The 25,102-nt window shown below is 47.9% G+C and overlaps 1 protein-coding gene across 9 annotated transcripts in view; it reads left to right on the top strand.

Moving 5' to 3' along the window:
* Positions 1-25,102, top strand: part of ASAP2 (ArfGAP with SH3 domain, ankyrin repeat and PH domain 2) — a 174,568-nt gene that overhangs the window by 92,496 nt on the left and 56,970 nt on the right. For 5 of the 9 annotated variants that reach the window (XM_023252130.2, XM_023252129.2, XM_023252128.2 and 2 more), the window contains exons 4-9: positions 6,882-6,956; positions 8,730-8,779; positions 10,862-10,991; positions 16,405-16,490; positions 22,420-22,495; positions 22,788-22,874. In XM_023252130.2, coding sequence (XP_023107898.1) covers positions 6,882-6,956; positions 8,730-8,779; positions 10,862-10,991; positions 16,405-16,490; positions 22,420-22,495; positions 22,788-22,874 — 504 coding nt within the window. Of the gene's footprint in view, positions 1-6,881; positions 6,957-8,729; positions 8,780-10,861; positions 10,992-16,404; positions 16,491-22,419; positions 22,496-22,787; positions 22,875-23,757; positions 23,767-25,102 lie in introns of all 9 variants that reach the window. The other 4 variants (XM_023252127.2, XM_023252123.2, XM_023252122.2 and 1 more) reach the window with 1 other exon arrangement.

The following is a 25,102-nucleotide window of genomic DNA, read 5'->3' as shown; positions in this document are numbered from 1 at the left end:
AAATAAACTTACATGACACAGGTAAATCTCAGGTAAGACTATTTGGCCATGTTTTATATAGTGATACATTGATCCTTTAAGGACAAGCTAATTATCCCCAAAGAGAGTTGGACTCTATTAAGGATTTTGGAGGAGAGCCCTGGGAAGACCTGTTCTTTTCTGGATTCATCAGCCCAGAGGTAGGAAGTCTGCCCAGGGACTTTTTCTGTTGTGATTCTTCTTGTGATGCTTCTTAAATTAAACAACAACAAAAAAATTTAATGTTCGTTTTTGAGAGAGAGACAGAGTGTGAGCAGAGGAGGGGCAGAGAGTGAGGGAGACACAGAACTCAAAGCAGGCTCCGGGCTCCAACCTCTGCACTGTCAGCACAGAACCTGACATGGGGCTCGAACTCACAAACTGTGAGATCGTGACCTGAGCCGAAGTTGGACCCTTAACCAACTGAGCCTCCCAGGCCCCCTTAAATTTTTTTTAACATTTATTATTTACTTTTGACAGAGAGAGCGCCCAAGCAGGAGAGAGGGGCAGAGAGGGAAAGGGAGACACAGAATCTGAAGCAGGCTCCAGGCTCTGAGCTGTCAGGACAGAGCCTGACTCAGAGCTCAAACTCAGGACCTGTGAGGTCATGACCTGACTGAAGTCAGACACTTAACCAGCTGAACCACCCAGGCACCCCTCATGTTGCTTCTTAAACATAGCTATGATAGGAGCATCCTGTCTAGGTTCAGGCTTCTAGATGGATCTCCTTTGGCAAGGCCATCTTGCTCTGCCTAAGTCAAGGAGAAGGCAGCACTGAGGTTCCCCGGGGTCGGTTGTACACGTGGGACCAAGGGTAGAGCTCTGGCTGGATCACCAGCGACTAGAGCTAAGGTAGCAGGTGAGATGGCACCCTGTGAGCTGAGGCAGCATAGGAGGGGAGGTGCAAATACAGAGTATGGAAGTGACAAAGCTAGAGGCCAGGAATTTTAAGACCAAAAACGTAAAATAATTAGGAAGAACATCACGGAAAGACAGCTGTTGGCTGGCTCTGCCTCTCCCAGTCCCCACCTCATCTCTTTGTCCATTTTAGTTCCCCGGTCGGTGGCAAGGGCATATGAGGTTGTTCTTGATCTTGAGGTTGTTCTAGCCCTGTCTGCCCTACCAACTGAATCGTTGTATTTCTCCTTGTGAGATCGCTCGCCTTTGACTCCATGTGGCCTCATCTTGTCAAGTGAAGACAGGAAGAGAGAGAAGGGAGGATTGTTACTTTCAAGATTGCCAATCTGCAGGATGCCCGGCGGGCTCAGTCGGAATGTGACGCTCAATCTCACGGTCATGAGTTCGAGCCTCAAGTTGGGTGTAGACTTGAGTTAAATAAGAGCTTTCATTTAAAAAAAAAAAAAAAGAAAAGATTGCCTCTTTGCTATTGGTATTAGATCCATAGTCAATAGCAGTGTAAGATTAATAACTTACATTCAGACCATACTTGGTGTTTCAGAAAGCCAATTTTTGTAACATGCTTGTTAAAAAGTAAGTCGGAGCAGAAGGGCAAAGCCCAGTGCTTGCTTGGCGCTAAGGAAATATTCTAGTTGGATTACCCAGGGATAATTTAATTCTTCCCATAGGTCATAAAAATTTCATGACTCATGAGTTGAGGCTGGGGCTGCTGAGCACAAGGATGTGCACTAGTCTTTTGGCTGTGGTTTACGCCCTTGTTGGCCAGAGCAGAAGATGGCTCATTTAGCTGTGGGCCTGAGGCTGTGGGGCTGCCCCAACGTACGTAGTCAGGGAAAGATCCAGAGCCCGGCCTTGGTGCTGCAGGGCACGCTTGCCAAGACAGAACATCTGGGCTCTGGTGCACGTGTTCTCCGGCCCAGGCAGAGACCAGAGCAGTCATTTCCTGGGACTCTCACCCTGAGTCAGAATGCTGCTGTGCTGTGCACGTTATGTACGTGGAGCGTGTGAGTGCAGAGGCTAATGTCCAGGAGAACGGAAGCTCTGTTAGTGAATCCACGAATGGGGATTCTGTTTGTATTTGTAATTGTATATTTCCGGGGTTTTTTAAAGTTTATTTTTATTTATTTCTAGAGAGAGAGAGAGGAGAGCGAGCAAGTGGGGGAGGGGTGGGGAGAGAGGGAGAGAGAGCGAATCCCAAGCAGGCTCCACACTACCATGTGGAGCCCCGTGAGGGGCTTGAACTCATGAACCGTGAGATCATGACCTAAGCCAAAATATAGAGTCGGACGCTGAACCGACTGAGCCACCTAGGCACCCCTGTATGTTTCTTTTAAAATACGGCTTTATTGAAGTGTGTTTCACATCTCATAAACTTCACCTATTTCAAGTATATGAGTAAGTGATTTCTAGTCATTTTACCAAGTGGCATAGCCGTGACCGCCAATCAGCCTGGAGACGTTTTCTGCCCCCAGTAAGGTCAGCCCCTCGTGTTCTCTTACAGTTAACACGCAGCCCCAGGCAGCCACTAATCTACTTTGTTTCTTTTATAATAATTAAGCTAATGATTTTCTGATTAGAAAAGTAATAGTTTCTTACTTTAGATCATTTGAGTAACTCCAGAAAGAAGAATCACCTGGAGCGAAGGCCAGAACTTCCTCAGTCAATCTGGCGTCCAGCCTTCTCGTTTCGGCATCGTCCTCCCTGCTCCTCTCTCTGCTCACGTGCTGGGGTGTGCCTTTGCTCGCTTGTCCACACGCTTCTTGCCTGGGATACCCTCTACTCCGTCTTGCAAGATGAAATTCCCCCTCTTTTAAAGGCCCGCCTCACATGACCCCTGATCAGCGAAGATTTCCCTGGTGTCCAGACCAGAAGTAATTTTCTTTTCTTGGAAATTCTATGGTGCTTTATTTATGGCTCTTGAGAGCCACATGGCAGTTTGCTTACTTAATTATGGGCTTTGTCCCTCCCGTTAAATGGTGCGTTCCTGGGGACTGAGGCTCTGTCTAACCCATCTTTGCTGCTAACCCCTCTGTGCCTCTTTAGCTTCCTCTCCTGTCACTCCCTAAGGACCCTGGGCATCTCCTTGGCAGCTGTAGGGGCTCTTTAATGTCCCGGTCACTGCTAGGCTATGGGCCCCATCTGCAGTATCTAGAATGAAAGCAGGCTGGTCAGTGTGTTTAGATCTCCAAAAGTTTTCACTCCTCAACTTGACAGTTGCACTCTAGATGCCAAAGCTTAGTTTACCTCTTCTGGCCCTAATACCTGTGTGTCAGTACCTACATTCTTATTTGAATTAAATAACAAATAGTCTCAAAATAGATTTATAAACCAAATTGTGTGGTGTCCTGTCCCCGCCACTGTAGAGGATCTCGTTTTCCTCACTCACTTCATGTGTGCATTCATGCTTACACATGCCTCCTGTAACAAATCCACTATGTTTCTTTCTGGAAATAAGATTTTTAATCTGTAAGCACCTTGTTCTCCAACCCACTATAAAATTGAGTTGTGCTGGTGCCTTTGGCTCAGCCTCTCGCCCTGGGCGGCTCTGATGCCCCGCTTTGGGCTGTTTTTGCGGCCCCTGTCTCGCAGTTGCCTTGTCCAAGATGATGCCGTGTTGGTTCGTCTCTAGATGGTGTTCAGGGCCAAATTGACCTGTGCCTCTGACTGTTAGCCATGGCTCTGTGTGATCATGTCGCTGAAAGGGCAGTGTCTCAAGACTCAGCAACTGGGACAGTCACCTCCTTCCCAAGTATGTCTTGGGTATGTCTTAGACTTTCTCTGTTGAAAGCTTGGTGTGTATATATTTATTCTCCCTCTGAGATGGCAAACATTGTGTTCTATGTATCTTTGTAGCCAGCTAGTTGCTATCTACAAATACGTGCTGAATAAATACGCAACGAATGGACTAGTTAATTCACATACGCATTTGTTGTATGATGTTTGGCTTAAAGATATTAATGTATCCCTGGATTCTGTCTCTTCTGTATTAGATGCTCAGAAAAATGCTTACAGATATTGATTTACTCAATCCGTGTTTCTTAAGCACCTGCTCCGGGCCAGGCCCGGCACTAGGTGCCGTGGAGAATATAACATGAAGGACACTGAAAATCGTCCTTTTGGACGTACGGGGTCAGACTGATGAGATGAAGCAGGGTAGAACCCGTCAAGGACCTGAAGAAATTCTTTAAAAAGAGAATATTGGAGGATTTGGGAGGGAGGGATCACTTCCTGCTGGCGGCTGGGGGATGTTCACGGGGAAGGTAGCATCTGCGGGGAGCGGGATGGAGGGGAAGGCTTTGGACAGGGGGCTGCGGGAAGATGCTGAGCGGGTGGAACAGATTGAGCACGAGCAGAGAACAGCCAAGGATTCCGCTTGGCTGGATACGAAGATGAAAAGTGGCGAAGGGGCTTGGACCGTGGAGGGTCCCGAGGGCAGGGGTGAGGGGCACCACACCAGCTGAATCTGACAGAACTGTGGAGGAGGGGGCAGGGCAGGCGGAGACCAGGGGCTGGTGGCCAGGAGCAGGGGAAGCCTTTGCCTCGGTCCGGAAAACATGGTGGCAAGAACGGCGCACAGGGAGTCCGCGGGCGAGCAGCTGGTCCGAAAGGCGGAGCGGAGGGGATCTCCCGGTGTGAGGGACCCACCCGCCGCGGGCAGGGCCGGCGTGGGGTGGCAGCTGGCGTGGCCGCACGTGGGTGCCCGCAGATGTGGAAGATGTGGAAGGAGACAGGCGTGGGGCAGCCCCGCGCCCTGCACTCGTGTTTTCTCCTGCCACGGTGGAAACCAGGTGTGCGTGCCATCAGCTGACTCACCGGCACGGCCTTTTGTCTGTCCCCGTTCCGTCCAGTCATCCTCACGCCTCGCCTCCAGCTCAGCGTCTCGGCGTTCGAACATCTAACTTAAGGCTAATCCTCGCCACTCATAGCTGATTACACCGTACCCCGGAAGAGCGTCGGGTGCGTGACAGACGCGGAGTTGTGTAAGCCTCGGACGAAAGTTACCCCAAAGAGGCATTTCTGAAACGACAGCCATTAGTTGATCATTTATTTGGCAGATTGGCAGTTCGGTGCATTATCACGCCCCTTACCAGTAGCTTTCAAGTAAATTTCTTCCCTCTGTTTTGAAGTTTCGTGGGCCGAGTAGTGTATGAAAATCAGATCCCGTATCGCCTTAAAAATTATGCCTGTGGTTGGTCTTCCTATTCCAGGTAATTCTACTAAAATTAAAAGTTTCCTCTGCTCAGGTGTAAGAGTAAATGCATATGGTTCCAAAGTCCTTACTTGTGTCTCACTTTTTATAGGCCCGTAACCTAGGTGTGTGTATCCCCAAGTGACCCGTGTTGTGTTGACTGAAGGCAGTGGCCTGAGCCCGGGGAGAGGAGAAAGCAGGTCTTCAGCTTGTTGTCGGGGAGGGACTCTGTAGGGTCCAGAACACAGGGAGTCTGTGCCTGAACGTTCCTAACCGAAGCGTCGTGTCTTTGCTCCCTCACGTTTGAAGCCGGCGGGGACAGCCTTGCTGGCTGTGTGTGCGCGGGCTCGAGTGTGCTGGGAGGGTTTGATTCTGGTCGGTTTAATCCATGGTGACAACCTGCTAAGTCACTGTCTCTTGCTTTTGTGCTTCAGGGAAGGGGACAGAGGATCTCAAAACCTCTCTCCCTGCTTTTCTCATTTATCTCCAGATAAACACACACACGGAAGTACACATACGCATACACCACACACGCACACACACCATATACACATATGCACGCACACCCCCCCCACGTACAGACACTATATACGTATACACACATCTCACACGTCCCACATACACACACCCACACACGCTGTATACACACGTGCACGCACCACATAAAGCCACATGCACACACACTAGGAACACATACACACGCTTTCACACACACGCATTCACATTGTACACATGCACACCACACATCCCACATGCGCCCCACAGCTCACACACACCACAAACACACACTCGTTCCTTTTCCTCTCTCTGAACATTGACTCCTACACATTCACAAAGACACAGAAGCGCCCCTCTCGTTCTCTTTTTCGTTCTGATTTTCCCCGTGGGGGCCACCGTGGGGATGCTGTGGTCTGTGAGCCTGAGACTTGAGTAAGCCATAGCCCAGGAGCTAAGAGCCACGAGCGATAGCAGGAAGTGTTTGTGATTCTGTTCTAGTATCTTTTTTTTTAATTTTATTTTTTAACGTTTGTTTATTTTTGAGAGAGAGACAGACCGCAAGTGAGGGAGGGGCAGAGAGAGACGGAGACACAGAATCTGAAGGAGTTCCAGGCTCTGAGCTGTCAGCACAGAGCCCAGTGCGGGTCTCAAACTCACAAACGGGGAGATGGTGACCTGAGCCGAAGTCGGACACGTAACTGACTGAGCCACCCAGACACCCCTCTGTTCTGGTATCTTTAAAGTGATTCTGTCATTGGTTGTTTTGAAATAATTTGTCTTCACCGTAATAATTATCTTTCCACAAACTTCATACTTTAGTAGTAGAAGGCTGTTGTGAAAAATAGACTTGTTACAGTGTTATTTGTAAAATGAAATCGCCACAAAGAACGTAGGAATGGGTAAAGCGGGCATGCACGTGCCGGCCAGGTTTTTGGTGAAGGTTAATTACTACCAGGTGTTCTTGAACATCCTGCTGTTCTTACTTCAGATTAAAAAGGAAATAGGTTGAGCGTCCGACTCTTGGTTATCAGCTCAAGTCATGATCTCACTGTTCATGAGATCGAGCCCCGCGTCGGGCTTCTCAGTGACAGCAAGGGGCCTGCTTGGTGTTCTTTCTCTCCCCCTCTCTCTGCTTCTCTCTCTGTCTTCCCTCCCCTCCTCGTGCTTTTTCTATCTCTCTCTAAATAAATACGTAAATAAACTTAAAAATTAAAAAAAAAAGGAAATCGAATAAGAATTTTGTGTGCTTGCTTTTTAGATTCAGAATATGAACAACATCATCTCCTTCCCTCTGGACAGTCTGCTGAAGGGGGACCTGAAAGGCGTGAAAGGGGTATGTCCTTAACGACCCTGATTCCCGCTCCCCGTGGAACCGAGAACCGCAGTCACGCCAGCCTGTTGGGGCAGCGGTGTTCTTACTGGGATGGCAGGACGGCATCCTGCTCCCTCAGTTTCCCTTGATTTGCTACCTTGCCACCACCTTTCAGCCACACCAGGGGTGACCCATGGCCTTTCCGGTCCTCCTGCTGGTGCTCTAAACGTGGGATGGCAAGGGGGGCGTGAAGGGAGAGAACAGCCCTTTGGGAACCTGTGAACGGTTTGGGGCTCTGTCAGCTGAGCGGGGAAACCCGTGCGGGGAAGTCTGGTTGTCCGGCTGGCGTGCGGCTGGTTGACCGCTGGGAGAAAGGTCCTGGCCAGGATGTGGTTTCCCTGTAGGAAAATCTGGCCCAGGACGGCTTGAGCCGACTTGATCTTTCTGTCCTCCAAAGGATGTTCCTTGTTCGGGAAGAGAGACCTCAGGTGTGAACTGTTCCGTGAGCGTGTGAGTGAGGAACATTCGGCTCGAGTGGCATCTATACCAGACGCTGAGCGTGTCCCTGGCACAAACAGATGTGTCATACGAAAAACAGATGATTGTGCCCCAGTTCTTAGGAGATGAGATTCTTTGACTGGATCTGCACTTGATTCCCAGTCACGTCTGGCACATTGGAAGCGCAGGCGGGCTGTTGGGGCAGCGGGAGCCCTGGGCCTGGTGAGCCGGGAGGACCCGGGGAACATTCCTCGTTGTCCTGGACCGACCCTGGGTCCTAAAATAACACGCCAGCCGAGTCAGCAGGATGGGAGGGCAGAGGGACACGTGTGTACGGGCGTGGGAGCACGGCAGGGCCCTGCTCCTGAGGCTTTTGATGTGGCTTTTGTCCGGGGAGGTGCAGGAGCAGGAGACGAGGCTTCCCCCATGGGAAGGACTAGTTCCTGGAAGGCCTCGGATGCCAGGCGAGGAGCCTGGGCCTTGTCAGGAGGACAGTGAATAGTCAAAAGAGAAAAAATAAGTCCCTCCCCCCAAAAGGAGGTCCTTTCTTACAAAGGAACCCTGGGGAAAGGGAGCATAAGTAGGTGGGAGCCATTTGGTAGCATTTCTAGTGGCTCAGTGTGCTTTTGAGACTGGCTTTATCAGCTTCCGAGGTCCTAAGTGCCAGACGCAAGAGTAGGAAAAAAAAAAAAGGTGGGGGGGGGGTGGTTCTGACTTTTCTATGAACAGGAAAGATGTAACCCTGATTTGGGCCCCAACAATAAGGATATAAAAGCCATTCACCTTCTCTTGTGTTTTAGTATTTCAGTACCTCTCTCTACAAAAACCTCAGGAGAAGGTGAATGGCTTTTATATCCTTGTTGGGGCCCAAATCAGGGTTACATCTCTCCTGGTCGTAGAAAAAGTCAGAGTCCCCCCCTGCCTTTTTTTTTTTTTTTTTTTTTTTGTAGAGAGAGGTACTAAAATACTTGCAGATTAAATGTTTTTCTGGGTTTAATTTTAGAGCAGTCCTAAGGCAGAGGGCAGGGTGTGGGTCAAACACCACAGGCCATGAGTCCATACGCCAGTGGGGAGCGGGTGTGCGATGGGACTCGTGCTTGTTCTCCGTGCATTTGGCACGTCTGCTCATCTCGTTAAAAGCCTGTGTTTTTTTCATGCTCTTTCTTTTCCCTGGGATCGCATGCGTCATTTGTTACAGAAATTAATGTTCCTTTCGGGGCCAGTCTAGGAATAAGTAAGTTGTCTTGCCCGGAAGTTAATACTAGTTCTGTTTAATTTATGCCTCTCTGTTTGCAGGATCTGAAAAAGCCTTTTGATAAAGCTTGGAAGGACTATGAAACAAAAATGTGAGTGTTGCCATTTTTTAGTAGGTAATTTGAGATTTTGACTTTAAACTGAGCTTTTAATAGCTTAAAGGTATTTTCTTAAATAAACCTTAACCCAGGGACGAATTCCCTTAAAACCGTCTTGCTGTGGTTTGTGCCAGATGCTTCCATACTCGGTGTCTAAATTCAGCGACGCCCTGGACCTCTTCAAACAAGTTGTTCCTGGTCCCTTTTCTGTTATGTCATCACGGGTGTAGAGGGTTATTTTCAGGAAAGCTGATTGAAGGATAAGGCCAGGTTTTCTCGGGAGGTGTTTTTTTTTCCTTTAAAAAAAAAAAAAAACACTTTCTCTACTTGATCACCGTTTATGACAGTTGCACGATTTCAGACTTCATCTTGCTGGCGATCCACATGAGCCATCTGCTTTTAGCTTTATGTCTGTATTTCTCCAAAGCACCAGTCCCTTGGTTTAGAAAGAGAGAGAGAAAAGAGCTTGTTGGAACTCCCCACGCTAGCCTTATTTGATGGCTTCATCTGCTACGAGAACGCGAAGAAAAGGGTCAGCTGATTCTTGGATGTGCACCACGGTCCCCCCTGAAGACAGGACCTCTCGGGTTGGCTCCAGCCATCGCTCCTGGTCACGGTTGCTCCTTCCCAGCATGGAGACAATCCCGCTCGCTCACTAGAATTGGGCTGCTGATTGCAGAGATAGTGGTTTTAATTACTGTAAATACTTGAGAGAGAGAACATGTTTTGAAATGTCTCACGTTTGCTGTGTAATGACTGCGCATTGGGTAACAATGTAGTTTTCTGAGTGGAGAGAGAGACTTTAACATGAAGCCATCTGGCAAAGTGAGAGGTGTTAAGAAGAAAGCTGTTCCAGATGTCACTACAAGTATTTAATTGGACTTGGGGTTTTGTGTGTGTGTGTGTGTGTGTGTGTGTGTTGTTTTTAAAACCAGCCCCGGGTATCTGTTCAGTGGAGAAGGATCACAAAGCTCAAACCAGGGAATACCAAATCTCTGATACTTGTCCCTTCCTGGAAATCTTAAATTTCTACACCAAAATTTCTCCAAGTTGCTCGGATCCCCAAATTCCGGATTTTACTAATGGAATAAACTAGAGCACGTGAAGCTCTGTTCATCCCGGAGAAGCTCCAGGCTTGCTGTCCCTGCCCTGAGCCTCCTTCCTCCGCTGACCAGTGCTGTGCACTCGACAGGGAGAGGCTCACCAGGCCTCCTGTGTAGACAGGAAGCCAAAACTTGCTGGTTTGTTGCCAGTCCGCCAGAGTCATCGGGTCATGGCCAGAGATGGATTTCCATTCAGCTGCTGTTGGGGCCGCCCTCAGGCCTCTCAGAGGAGACGCTTCTGGGCATTTCTGAACCAGGGGCACGGACGGGGATTTTGAAGCAGGTTACCTGAGAGGCTCTTGTGGTTCTAAAAGGGAAAGGTTTGAAAGGGGAATGAGATCAAAATCAGGACATACGTACATGGAGTGGGGACAGAATTACTCACAAAATCCCAAGATTTGAGAATGTGAGAGCTTGAAATAATTCTAAGATAGTTTTTAAAAGTAACTCTTTAACCATTTACGTGTGAGGGTTGTTCTGCGACAGAGAGCGCTGTCCGAGTCGAGCGCTGTCCGAGACAGAGCCCTGGCAAGACCTCACTCAGCGAGGAGGCGGGTGGAGAGCAACAGGGAGAAATCCCAGGAGGGAGGGAGTCTCCCGCCACATAGCACCCTGTGTGTGGCTCAGCGGGCACACCGACAGACACATGGACGGACAGACAAACAGAACGCTGCCCTGAAGGAAGCCTCTGAGGTGTAAGCAGGCTCTCTTACCTCTTCTGACCCAGATCTGGCATGAAGTAGGGGCTTAGGAAAGTATATTTTGAGTCAGTACCCAAAAAAGGCCAAGTGTGACATTCTTATAACCACACGCATTTTCCATTCCGGTGAGTTAAGAGGCCGTCTTGTTTCTAGAAGACTCATGCACGTTTGTCTCGCAGGCTGGGTAATGGATCCCCGCAGGCCCGTCTGGTCTGGTTTGGACTGCCGTGCCAGGTGGCATCTCAAATTATCCTTGCTTTTTTCACCTGCAGCACCAAAATTGAAAAGGAGAAGAAGGAGCATGCCAAGCTGCATGGGATGATTCGCACCGAGATCAGCGGGGCTGAAATCGCCGAAGAGATGGAGAAGGAGAGGCGGCTTTTCCAGCTCCAGATGTGCGAGGTGAGAGCTGGGGTGCAGGTTGCTGCGGGCGGCAGGCAGCCAGCTGGGGGGGGGGGGGGGGGGGTGGGTGCTGTCTTGCAGCCGGTCTTTACCGTGTGTCAACTCCTGTGGAGAATGCACACTTCCAGAGGCTTCAGACAGCACATCGGGGCATGATTGGACTCCATTTGTCCAGTTTCTCTTACTGGGGGAGCCTGAGTCTCCTGGAGCGTGGGATGAGTTGAATCCAACCCCAACCACTAATTGAAGGTAGGGAAGAGGGGCGCCTGCGTGGCTCAGTCAGTTAAGCAAGCGGCTGACTCTTGACTTCGGCTCGGGTCATGATCTCCTGGTTCATGAGTTTGAGCCCTGCTTCGGGCTCAGTGCTTGGGATTTCCTCCCTCCCTCCCATTCTCTCTCTCTCTCTCTCTCTCTCTCAGAATAAATAAAATAAACTTAAAAAAAAAAAAAGGTAGGAAAGAAACTAAATTTAAAGAAATGTCCTCTCTGGCCTCAAATACATACTCAGACTTCCCTCTCACATGGAGCGTCGCTAAAGTACTCCCTCCATTAGTGTTTTTTAATGAGGTATGTGGGCTCTCATTATACCAGTGGAATCCATGAGGAGGCCAGGGAGAAGTCAGCTGGAAAAAAATGCAGCTGGTCCCCTTGTGGGTCTGGGTGCACACGGGCGTGAGTGACAGAGGGCATCCGGGGAGCCAAGCCACCTGCCTCTGAAGTGCTTCCTCCCAGGTCCGCTCATCGAGGTGGGAGGCCCTGGGGAGTGCCTGTCTGCAGCCTGAGCCCTTGCCTCTGGAGAGGGAGAGGGAAACAGTGCTGACACTCTGGGACATCCCCTGGCAGAGGCTTGGAAAATATTAGAAACCAATCCTGAAGGCCTTTGCCTCCAGCCTTTTTATGCCTTGCTTGTGGGTCTCTCTGTAAAAACGGCCTGTGGAAACCACTCCTGCCTCTGCCTGAGGGTTTGCTCTCCTGGCAGTTCCGGGGAAGCCCGTGTACTCGACGGCGTCTGTGCCGTAGCAGGTGCAGACCTGAGTTTTAAGTGTGCATGGTGCACGGGTACCATTTGTGACAGGCACTGTCGCTGGCTCAGCCTTGCTCTCGATTCCCTGTGAGCAGTCAACGGAGCAGTCAACCGCAGGGCTGTTGCACAGGCGCTTGTTGATTTCAGAATGTTAATTGCAGCAGGCGTTCAGCTTTTAGACAAGTGCATCTTAGGAGTATGCTTACACGCATTTTTATTCCCAGAGCGATCTCCTAAGTGCTCAGTGGAGGAGAATCAGTCCCGGGATCAAGGAGGTGATACTAGTCTGATATTAGTACGGCTGCTCCAGCTCTCGTAGCTTCTGTTTGCATGGGTTTTTTTTTTTTTTCCAACCTGTAGTGTATGTGTGAATCTAAAGTGTGTTTCCTGTAGACAGCATGTTTTAAATCCAGTCTGACAGTCTCTGCCTTTTGATGGGATTGTTTAATCCTTTCACATTGATGTTGCTATTGATGTGGTTGGGTTTATGTCTACTGTCTTACTTTTTTTGTTGTTTTATGTCTCATGTCTTCTTTGTTCTTTTGTTCTTCCTTTGCTACTTTTTTTTTCCATTAAGTGAATATTTAGAAAGTCAGCTAAGCTCAAAGTCTTACTGTAGATAGGAGAGTGGATGTTTTTAGATACATGTTGTTTTATAAACAGACCTCGTACATAACAATGCCTGCCTGGCCAATTTCTCACGGTGTTGAAGGAATCAGCCCAGAGGATATGAGACTGGCATAGGAAATTGCTGTGTGGTACACAAATACTAGGTATTGTTTTTATTTAATTGGGGTAAAATTAAGTAGCAGTGTTTTACAAAGAATGGATTTGGAACAGGTATGTATATATGTGTGTTTGGGTTATGCTCTTTTTTTTTTTCAGCTGCAGTAAGGAGAAAATACATTTGCCTAAACTCTGCAAAAGACTGCTTGTTTAAGAATGTTTAGGGGTGCCTGGGTGGCTCAGTCGGTTAAGCATCCGATTTCAGCCCAGGTCACGATCTCACGGTCCGTGAGTTCGAGCCCCATGTCGGGCTCTGGGCTGATGGCTCAGAGCCTGGAGCCTGCTTCGGATTCTGTGTCTCCCTCTCTCTCTGCCCCTCCCCTGTTCTTGCTCTGTCTCTCTCTGTCTCAAAAGTAAATAAACGTTTAAAAAAAAAAAAAAGAATGTTTAGTGAATTGTGAAACTCCATTAGTGTGTTACTATTGGAGGCACCACATTGCTTTCTGAGGTAGGCACCCCACACTGTTGCTTTTCCTCTTCTGGGGTTCAGTGAATGGATCGTGTGCATTGGTAGAATAGTTTATTTGATTGGAAATGTGCTGTGTCAATGACGCCTCTCAGTTGTACAAAGGAGCCACCTTCCGAGCCGGCCCCTGGGTGGGCTGCAGGCCCCTGTGTGTGCCGAGCCTAGTGGATCCGGCCGTTAGCGGAGGCAGGCACTGTGTGCATGTACAGAGGCAGAGGTGGGGTTTCCAGAAGAGGACGCATCCAGTGAAAGATGTAGATGTGGGCCAAACAGAAGTGGGCTGGAAAGGGCTCTCTGTGGGGAAGAAAGAATGTCTGAAAAGCATTCCCCCCGGAATCCAACATCTCCAAGGGAGATGCTGAAGTTAATGGTGGTAAAATTGTTCAACTGGTTCCTCATGCTGAGGACCTCAAGTTTGTAAATGTTTGCCGTTGTTTAGGGGTTTAAAATTTTAGTTGCCCAAGATCTAATCTTGAAGACTGGCTTGTAGGTGTTTATTTTAAAGCTCCTTTGGGGCACCTGAGGGGCTTAGTCGGTTGGGCGGCCGACTATAGCTCAGGCCATGATCTCACAGTCTGAATTCCAGCCCCACGTCGGGCTCTGTCCTGAGCGCTCAGAGCCTGGAGCCTGCTTCCGATTCTGTGTCTCCCTCTCTCTCTCTCTGCCCCTTCCCTGCTTGCTCTCAGTCTGTCTGTCTCTCTCTGTCTCTCTCTCAAAAATAATAAAGAATAAAAAAATTTAAAAGAATATTAAAAAAATAAAACTCCGTAACTTTTTTTCAAAATGAATTTTATAGAGAAATTCAGTGTGCCATAAATAGGTGATGTAGAGCACGCATGAATGGAAAATGTAGGAGAGATCCCATCTTGTTTTTCTTTGATTATAAAAATAGGCACTCTTGGGGTATCTGGGTGGCTCAGTCGGTTGAAAAGTACAATACTTGATTTTGGCTCAGGTCATAATCCCAGGGTCGTGGGGTCAAGCCCCACATTGGGCCCTGGGCTGAACCTGGAGTCTGCTTGAGATTGTCTCTCCTTCTGCCCCTCCCCTGCTTGTACATGCATGCATACTCTCTCTCTCTCAAATTAAAAAAAAAATATACACTTTTAAAAGTTAGTCTGTATATATGAAATTAAAAATCAACTCGTATATATATAATGGAGTATTACTCGACAATCAAAAAAAAAATGAAATCTTGGCATTTGCAACTACGTGGATGGAACTGGAGGGTATTATCCTGAGTGAAATTAGTCAGAGAAAGACAAGTATATGACTTCACTCATATGAAGACTTTAAGGTGCAAAACAGATGAACTAAGGGAAGGGAAACAAAAATAATATAAAAACAGGGAGGGGGACAAACATAAGAGACTCTTAAATATAGAGAACAAACAGAGGATTACTGGAGGGGTTGTGGGAGGGGGGGATGGTCTAGATGGGTAAGGGGCACTAAGGAATCTACTGCTGAAATTATTATTGCACTATATGCTAACTAATTTGGATGTCAATTTAAAAAATAAAATTAAAAAAATGTATTCAACATAAAAAATCACCCCAAAAGATAAGTACTTTGATATTGAGCTAAACATCTTTCATATATCTCTCTGTGTCCATTCATAAAAATAATTTGTATAAGCGGGATCATTTTCTACTGGTGCTTTGTATCCTGATTACTTTGAGTCACCAGTATGTCATGGGCATCTTTCCATGTCAGAAAGTCTCTGCTTTATTAGCTTCCTGGCTACGTAGCAATTTCTGTGTGTGGCTGCACCGTACTTTAATTTTCCATTCATTACATTTGGGTTGCCGTTTGTTACTTTTATAAGCAAATCTGCAGTGAACCTTGTTTTCTATTCATGTTCATAAACTTTTATGATTATCTTCTTAGAAAAAGTTCCCGTAAGTAGAATATCTATACCAAAAAGGCGCACGTTTTATATTTTGACACATTGCCAAGCATCTTATTAACCACGTAACCATTTCGATCCATTGCCAAACATCTTATTTTGTTAACAGCGAATAAATATGAGACTGAAAGAAGGGGAAGATATGCAGGAGGTTGGTGTAGGAAACTGAGATTTTGTAGTCAACTCTTTACAAGCTGCTTCCTCTCCTGTTGGGCTCTGTGGCCTGAACGTCAGCTTTCCAGTTGGTGGCCGAGACGCCTGTGTGGTCAGCAGGGGCGGCCGCTCTTTTTGGGAGCATCTAGTCTCGGAGATGACGCGTTCTCAGGGGTCTGTATGCCATATCCTCACCGTGGAAGGGATAGAGAACTTACGGAGTCTTTGTTCTGTAAACCGTTAGCAAAGAACGAATGCATTTCCTGATGCTGGTTTTGTAGATTCCTGGGACTTCCTGATATTTTAATGGTCATTCCTGAATGAATGAAAAGTGAAAAGTGGCTTTAAGTAATTTCAACTTAAAATTTGGTTTTTGGGACGCCTGGTGGTGGCTCAGTCAGTTAAGCGTCCGACTTGGGCTCAGATCGTGATCTCACAGTTCGTGAGCTCGAGCCCCGCTTTGGGCTCTGTGCTGACAGCAGCTCAGAGCCAGGAGGCTGCTTTGGATTCTGTGTCTCCGTCTCTCTCTGCCCCTCCCCTACTCAATACTCTGGGTCTCTCTAAATAAATAAATAAATAAATAAATAGAACATTTTTTAAAAAAAATTTTTAAAATTTGTTTTTTATAACAGTCACATTTTCTTAAGTGCCAAGAGCAGAGACACAGTGACAGGAGTCTCAGATACTAAACACTAGCACTTAGTGTTGCAGCTGACGACCTGCCCAGAGAAGGGATGTGGGCAGGAGGATGTGGACAGAAGCATCCAGGATGGGTAGAGCCCTTTCACTCCACCCCTCCGCATCCTTTGTGCAGCTCAAAGAAAACTTCTTCCAGCAGGTTAAGGCACAGTGTCTTACTACTAGGAGTTCTTGGCACTTAAACGTTTAGTTGCCTGGACGTCAGGTAATTCATATCGCCCCAAACTAAGAGAAATGTTCAGTTCTGGCCTTCAGAAAATATTAAGCATCTGGCATGAGTTCTACCCCTAGTAAAAGATGTCAGAGAAGTGGAGAAGGTGGTCTGTCCTCACAAGCTTCCGTTCTGCTTATGACATACCCTTTTTTTTTTTTTTAACAGTATCTGCTGAAGGTCAATGAAATTAAGATTAAAAAGGGAGTGGATTTACTTCAGAATCTGATCAAATACTTTCATGCCCAATGCAAGTAAGTTCTTCTTCTTTGTTATGATGTCATTTCAAATGTTTCTCACTTTAAGGCAGCTTCTGGTAGATATACAGTATTGCATTGAGGAAAATAAACAGTCATTTAAAACTCAGTAGTAAAAGAAATGAAGTACGGATACACGCTGTACCACGGGTAAACCTTGGAAATGTGCTAAGTGAAAGAAGCCAGACACAGAAGGCCACATTGTATATGATTTTATCTCTTTGAAAGGCCAGGAATAGATCTACAGGTGACTGATTGCCAGGGCTTGGGGGAAGTAGGGGATTACTGCTATGTGGGGTAATGAAATGTTCTGGAATGAGACCGTGCTAATGATGGCACAACTTGGTGAATATACAAAAACCACTGAGTGGTGCGCTTGAAAAGGGCGAATTTTGTGGTGTAAGACTCTTCGATAAAAAATACAAAGAATATAAAAATCTATAGTAATCATCAGATGTATTTATTTTTGCTCTTTTTGCAGAGGGACAGACCAGTTTGATCTCATGCGTGATTCACAGATGTTTTGTGTTGTTGTTGTTTAAGAGAAATTAGTGTGTTAAATTAAGGAAATAGTGTCCTGTGTGAGTTATCCCGTAAAGCAAGTGACCACGATGAGCAAAGGAGGCTGAGTGTGGGAGAGAGGGAGATGCTTCCGTGTTCGCGGCCGTCTCCCATACTCCACTTGGCCCACACGTGAGCCCCGCACAGCCCGGCCCTCATCACGCCACACTTTCGTTCCTGCTGCCCGAACCCCGGTCCTGGCGTAACCCAGCCCCTCACTCATCCCTCACTCGCAGCATGTGCTGTGTGTCTGGCACTGTCCTGGATGCTGGAGAGAAACACTGTCCTTCACGGGCACCGTTCCTGCTCGAATCCAGTAGGCGAGTGAACTTCAGCAAACGGCTTTATGCTGCACATTTGGAACGTGTCTAAAGTGTTGGAATCTAGGAAAGAGTAGAAGGACCTGATTTAGACGAAGATGGAAGGCAGGGACTGGGTTTTTCTTCTTCTCCGCACCCCCGCCCCGCCCCATTCCTTGCTGTCTCCTCCAGCCAGACACAGTACCTAGGGTATGGTAGATACTCACGTTCTCCTTGCTCTCGCTGCAGGCCTCTTTGAGGAGGCATGGACTCCGAGATGTAAAGGTCAAGAAGGTAAGAAGTAGAGGAAGAACATTCCAGGCCAAGTCAGGGTCTCAAGGCAGGAAGAAGCCTCGTGTGACTTAAGCATAATGAGGGAAGGGAAGGTGTTGGGCTGTGAAACCAGATGGAAGAGCCTAGAGACGTGCACGGCCTTTGGAGGCTTGTGACAGGTTTTAGGTTTTATCCTAAATGTACGGAGGAAGCTCGTGAAAGTTTCGAATCGGGGCTTCGTTCAGCAGATACCGAGCTCCCGGGCTCGATATGGGCCGGGCACTGTTTGGGATTCTGGTGATACTTCTTACTCATGAATCTCCGGTTCTAATGAGGTGGGCAAATAGTAAACACATGATGTCTGTAACGGTTTTGGGGGCGGGGGGGGGGGTCGGCTGTGAAACAGTGGAACAGTGTGAGGCGAGGAGGGGAGAGCAGGGGTGATGGGAAACCTCTGGGAAGGCTTCTCGATTCCACTTCTGCTTTAACGAGGAGCAAGAGTGGGTGTGAGTGATCACTTACGCCCACAGCTCTGTCCCGGCGCAGTCCAGAGATGACGATGTCTTGGCCTAGACTGGGGACGGTGCCCCTGGAGGGCGTGACTGATGTGAGAAGTCTTTGGAGGTTGAATCGCCACACCTGTCTGCTTGCTTGTCCCCAGACAGACCATGCCCCACGCTAATGTATCTTTGCACATGCTGCTCTCTTCTCTAGAATGTCTTGCTGGGCCTTTGTGCTTTCCCCTGGCTTCTGTCCATCCCTAAGACCTACCTCCAGCCTAACTGCTACTTTGAAATCACCTGGTCCTCCCCTGATGGAATTACTTCTCTTCCTTCTGCATTATCTCGACACTCCCACGTACCTCCTGTATATTTCCAGCGTGGCATCTTTCATACTGTGGTGTGTCTCCCACCGAACCACGTAGACTTCAAGGAAAGGGGCCGTGACATTTGTTCAGTCTGTAGTGCGTGGTGCATTTACCTGGCGTAGGAAATAGCACTGTTGAACTTGGCACAGCTTTGGCCTTCTTACTACGGTTTTGGTGACAGCACGTCTCCAGTGCACTCGAGGTCAAACCGCCGAGGAAGACGTGCCGTGTGATTCTCCGTAGGCTAAGGAAAGAGCTCCAAGCTTGGAAAGAGTCTCAGAGAACGGAAAAAGGCTTCTAATTTGTAGAATTTCCAAGATGAATTATTTTATAGAGACTCAAAATCCTAACCTTGTGATTAACGTACAAATTACTTCTTCAGTACTTGTCCTTGTAACCTTATGTGAGACAGATTAGGAAGTGGGTCGCTTCCTTGATAATATTTTATTTTGAAGAGCTATTCTGGGATTTCCTTTTTTTCTCTTTATTTTGCCCAAACTGATCCGTTGGGTAGCAACAGACCAGTGGTGGAAAAGTGAATTAGTTGGCCTTTTATGGGCATGAGCTCAGCAACCTTTGAGAATGATGAATCTTCCATTACTTCCTGTGTGTGTGTGTGTGTGTGTGTGTGTGTGTGTGCGCGCGCGCGCGTGTGTGCGCGTTCGTGTACTGCATGCTCTTCCCATCATTTGCACAGCTTTGACTTTTCTCATCCACATTTTGGAGGTTAATGCAGGGCTGGAATGAGTTGGCCATTGGACGGAGGACCACGTGGCTGCACACTGCACGTTCTCGTAGCTCCTTCCTGGTCTCCCTTAGCATATTCTCTGCTGAGAACCGCCATGACCAGCTGTTGCCTGATGAACTTGGGAGACACAGGTCCAGGGCCCCAGACAAGCTTGCTGCCTTGAGAGGCAGGGCCAGGGCGCAAAGGGCAGGCGAGTCCTGGGCCCTGATGGCAGGATGCTGCTGGGAAGGCTACAGCCAGAGGCGGAGGGCACCCTGCTTGGTGGGAGCTTGAAGACTGAGCCTCGGCAGGTGCATTTTAAAGGCTTGAGGGTTCGGTCAGGCTGTGTAGAAACCATTTAACGAAAAACAAAATTCAAACAAACAAAAATTGATATTTGGTGGTATTGATGGTAAACGTTGTTTGACTGAAGGTTGGGCCAGTGTTGATGATTCAACCTAAGAAAAATGTGCCAGGGTTTAGACTTAGAAACGTCACAGTGATGGGGTGTGACTCAGTCAGTGGAGCCAGTGACTCTCGATCTCAGGGTGGTGAGTCTGAACCCTACGTCGAGTGTAGAGATTCCTTAAATATAAAATCTTAAAAAAAAGAAAGGAAATGTCACAGTGGTGGCAGGTGATGAAGCAGCGACAGCCCTTTTCTTTGACACTTTCCCTGAGGCCTGGGAGGGTATACTGAGGTGCCAAAACACGCCTCAAAGAGGAGGGTACAGAAAGATAGGGATTTTGACAGTCAGAGGGAGGAGGTGTTCTAAGTAGATGGTCAAGATCGGCTGGGTGATTACAAAGATAAGAACCACATCTTAAACCCAAGTTTGTGTCGTTACTCCCAGCGCACCATCCAGGGTCATGCCGGAAATGACACGTGTGACGAGAAACCCTGAGTTCTTTGTACTCTGAGCTCTGGGCACTCTGAGTTCTCTGAGTTCTGAGTACTTGCCTCCGCAGCGGGGCTCTCCTCTCCACGGACGGTTGCAGGCGTAGAGATTCTTGGAGCTGTGCACCTGCTCTCCCCTTCGTGGGTCCCCAGGAGCAGGACCATTTCCGTGCCATCTTCTGTGATACTTTTCTGGCTCCTCATCCTGGTGTTCTCTCCCTCTCTCTCTCCCTCTCTTTCTACCTATTCCACAAGAATTTGGAGTGATTGAAGAGATAGTTTCTGTAAAGAAAAAACGTAACCGGAGCAAAGTGTGAGAACCAGAGGAGTTCGTGACAGCAGGGGAGGAGCTCAGGTTCCGTTCCTGCGTGTGTGCTTCCTGATTTCCTTTCCGGTTTAGAGGAGTGCCTGTCATTTGCCGGCCGTGGTGGCAGGGGGTGGAAGGCACGGCCCCTCTGCCCTGACGGTGGACGCAGACACGTGGGGCAGTCCTCTGAACACTCTGACGTGACTTCGGTAAAATACGGGAATGAGAATATAGGACAAAGAATTACGCCTGTATGTGCAAATTCAGGCGAGAACAGCACAGCTTCTAGCACAGCTTCTGCGATTCCCGCTGCCTGGCTCGTAACGGTTCATAACCCACAGTCCGTCCGTATATATTCCTCTCCCTTCCCCCTTGGAATCACCGCATTAAATGTCACGCTGCGTTGCCTTTATAGCCCCTCCTGTCCATTCCATACTTCACCAGGGAAAGTCCCCCAGGACCGTTGCTGAGCTTAGAAGGAATAGCCATCACCTCACGTGAGCACTTGTGAGACCCACGTCACATTTTGAAGATCGTCTCCTTCCAGTCATCCGGCCGAAGCTGGAGAGTCCTTCCTCCCTTCATCAGTTTGTTTTTTCATTCAGCAAATACTGTGTGCTTGAAATGTGCGAGCCTTTGTGGATACCGTGTGTTTACCCTCTGGAACTTCAGATCTAAGGGAGGGTGGGTGTATTTTAAACAAACACACTAATGACTACGTAATGCTAGTTGTGCTAAGGGTTTTGAAGGAAGAGACAGAAGGCTCAGAGAATATAGCAAGGAGACTCTTTTTAAAGCATGGAGACCTCACTAACAAAGTGATATTTAACTTAAAACTTGAAGAATGGGTAGGAATAATCCAGGCAAAACAGAAGATATTCGCAGGGAGAGGTTTTTAGAAAGCAGAAGCAGCATATGCAAAGGTCCTGAGGCAGGAGGGATCTGTTGGCCATAGACTGCTGGTAGGTCTGGAATCTAGTGAATGGAAGGGGCAAATGGTACTACTTGGGGCCTGGAGACACAGGCGGAAGCCAAAGCACGTGGGTGCTACAGGTCTCATGACAGGTTTTGAACTCTGTCCGGAGCTCGTGGGGAAGCAATTTCTTCATTTCTCTCAAGAAGGTGGTACACAACATGCTTCGGAGGCAGTGGTGAGCATCAGCTCACTGTTCCTGCAGGAAAACTTGTCTGCCTTCTGTGACATTTCTTGCCTCACTTACTATAAATGACCTCACAAACGTGGAGTTCTGAGCTTTAAAACAAAAAGTTTCCTTTTTCTATCTGAGGTCCAGTTCTGCAGCCACATTCCCCTACGCTGCAGATGGGGCATGGCCGTTCCCTGCATTCTCTTTTCTACTTGCTGTTAACTGTGAAGGAAGAGGCTTCGGTGTCTTATTCTTTGCACCCCATGCTTTTCTGACCTCACATGCTTCCATTCCTGAGCCAAAGCCCTTACTGCCTGCTGCCAGGAGGTTCCTGCTTCCCGCTATACACTGAAAACTTAGGGCTCTTGGGGCGCCTGCGTGGCTCAGTCGGTTGAGCGTCCGACTTCGGCTCAGGTCATGATCTCACAGTCTGTGAGTTCGAGCCCCGCATCGGGCTCTGTGCTGATGGCTCAGAGCCTGGAGCCTGCTTCCGATTCTGTGTCTCCCTCTCTCCTGTGTCTGCCCCTTCCCTGCTCATGCTCTGTCTCTCTCTGTCTCAAAAATAAATAAAAACATTAAGAAAAAAAAATTTTTTTTAAAAGAAAACTTAGGGCTCCTTTCCTCTGTGTCAAGAACAATGATAAACACGTAGACTTTCTTGCCGTTCCTTTTCTGTCACTTTGTGCAGTTTTAAGTGTGATTTTCTTCTTTGTTTGCCTGACATTTTAAAGTTTGGGTCCCACAGTCTCCCCCCCCCCCCAGGAATTACATAACGATTTCACTCACTTTCCTGTAAAGAAGTATTTTCTCCATCTAACAACATTGTTTCCTCTTCTTTTCTCCTCTTAGTTTTTTCCAGGACGGACTGAAAGCAGTTGAGAGCCTCAAGCCTTCCATTGAGACACTTTCAACAGACCTTCACACAGTAAGTGGCTTCCCTCCCACGTAGTGTTGAAGTGGTTTTTATGCAGCACATGCTTTGACTTCCACACCGCTTCTGCGTGCCCCTGTGTTTGCGTGCCGTGCTACCCGGACGCTGACGGCCTCGTGATGCCTCATGGAGTATGGCAGCCCCCGTTCCCGTCCTCTGTCTTGGCTGCGAGAGGGTGTAATCGGAGGGGGTGCATTTGAGGCGCTTGTGTGGAGATGCCGTATGAGCCCCAGCGCCTCCCTGTACCTGAGTCATGCTTCTCTCTGCTTTGTTTTGTGTTTTCAAGATCAAGCAGGCCCAGGATGAAGAAAGAAGGCAGTTGATACAGCTTCGCGATATTTTGAAATCAGCCTTGCAGGTTGAACAGAAAGAGGTGAGGGGATTTAATTTTGAAAGATTGCTGTTTTTATACCTGTGTCGCGGGGGCTTTGGGACTCAAGAACGTGACTTTCAGCATCCTCCAGGATGCTCACAGTTCACTCTGGGGCTCTATCAGCCACCACCGAACTTTTAGTTTCTTCTTTGAGTTTGGTTTTATAAAACCGTCTTTTTAGATGTGCTTATTTCATGGGGGAGGCATGTACTGGAGGTGTGGCCTTCACAGCAGCATATAAAAACCCTGTTGTGGGTGTGGCTTCTTAACATCTCCTAAACCCTTTTTTGTTCACGAGTAGCTCTTAACATCTCCGTTACTCAGATGCTCGCTATTTATGCCGTTGATTTTCCACCTGGAACTTTGTGGTTTCCGTGCCCCCGTGTCTGTGGACTCTGTCTGTCCTCGGGGGCATCAGCAGGTAACAGGTGGCCACCTAGGCCTCCAGCCCTGAGACTGTGCCCTGAAAAACATGGGGAGCTACATTTTCCTACAGCTGCATTCGGATGAGCAGGAAACCTCAGTTTCTCTGGCCTCATGTCTGTCCTGTACTCCCTTTTCTGCATGCTGACACGTTCACAGTGACAGTTTGTGTTTTGGAGGCTTGTTTAAAAAAATACCAAAAAGTACATTTTTAAGGTAATTATATGGTATGTTTACTACAGAGTGGATATTATAATGGGAAGTTTAACATTGTCCACTTCCTTGTCCATAAAGGACTGTTATCTGAATGTATTACTAGTAGAGTTTAGACAAATGACTGTTGAACTACTCAGAACATGATGTTCGCGGTGGGCAGTTTCGTGTGCTCTGTTTTAAGTTCCTGTACTATAACTGAATATTGTTGTTTTTCTCCCAAATGCATTTACCTTTGTGACCGAAGTCTAGGAGAGTAAGTAGTTCAGTATTTTCATAAATTGGAGAGTTTTGCATGCTTTCTTCATAAACTTAAAAAATTAGTTTCTTCCATGCATCTGCGAGTGGCCAGTGGTATTTTTCATTTTAACCCTTTCTCTGGGTTTTATTAAAGGCTAACGAATTTGAATGCACAAATATTAGTGAAATGGAAAATTTCCAAGTTTACGGTTTATGCATTTGCTGCTGTTCCTTTGTGGACGCGAAGTGACTCTGCCACCCCCCCCCCGCCACTGCCTAGCTGAAGTCCCCATGTCCTTCTCATCCATCCCCAGACCTGTCTCTGGAGACCCCCTCTGCTCGCCCCAGCCCCAGTGATCTGAGTTCGTGTTATTTCAATCATGATATTTTCTTTTGGGGTTGTTGGCTGTGTCTTCAAGTGCACAGATGCTTCTTCTCTCTAGCTAGACCTTGAGCAGCTTGAGGATGCCCTCCCGCCTTCTGCGCCAGCCATCACGTTGTACCATATTGCTCGCTCGCTAGGCTCTTGGTGAGCGCGGGTCAGCTAAGTGAGAGATTGGCAGGTCGCAGTTACGTGAGAGTGCTCAAAGTTACCCACAGGATGGTGACTTCCTCCCTTCCTTCCAGTCTGCGGAATATAGATCCTGACACTTCGCTATTCCCAAACATGGGCTACACGCAGAAGAATAAGAAGGAGCAAAAGAACTTGGAGTGTGGGGAGAAGAGCGGGCTCAATCATGACTGGAAGAGGGTGGTGCTGGGTGTGGGAGCCCCACCGCCACGGAGGCAAACGGCCCTCCAGTGTGGCGCTGGGAGTGCTTCAGAGCTGCTCCTGCCTGGAAAGGAGTATCGGTCCCATGAAGGGAAGCTCAGGTTTACAACAAAGGAGAGCAGATGCTGGAGTTGAGTGGTCCTCTGGGCGCAGTGCAAAGGCCGTGTTTACTTTGGCTGTGTGGAATCAGGAGGTTTGGGAAAACCGGCTGTTGTCAGCTGGTTATTTATAGCTTTACAGAGAAGTGTAACAAGTCTGCCAGCAGAGATCAGAAGTCTTTACAGTTTGTTGTGTTTGTGTGTTTTTGTGGACCAGCCCAGCTGCCCTGCTGCACACAGGGGTCATAAGAACCCTCTCTACCACTCGTCTTCAGCTTTCTGCCCAAACATCGAACTCTCCGGGCGCTTGCTTGTGATCGTATTGTACTATATATTACACTCTGCATTGCTTTTCGATGATGCGTTCCATAGATTGGATGGTCTGTGGACACAGTTGCCAGGAAGAAGCAAATGTGTAGAAGTGGAATTTTATATATTTCTAAATAATGTTTATGATTGGGCAGGGTGGGGGGGGGGTCTGT

This window comes from Felis catus, chromosome A3 (genome assembly GCF_018350175.1).
Source record: "Felis catus isolate Fca126 chromosome A3, F.catus_Fca126_mat1.0, whole genome shotgun sequence".
Taxonomy (NCBI): domain Eukaryota; kingdom Metazoa; phylum Chordata; class Mammalia; order Carnivora; family Felidae; genus Felis; species Felis catus.
This window is presented reverse-complemented; position numbering and strand designations above follow the sequence as displayed.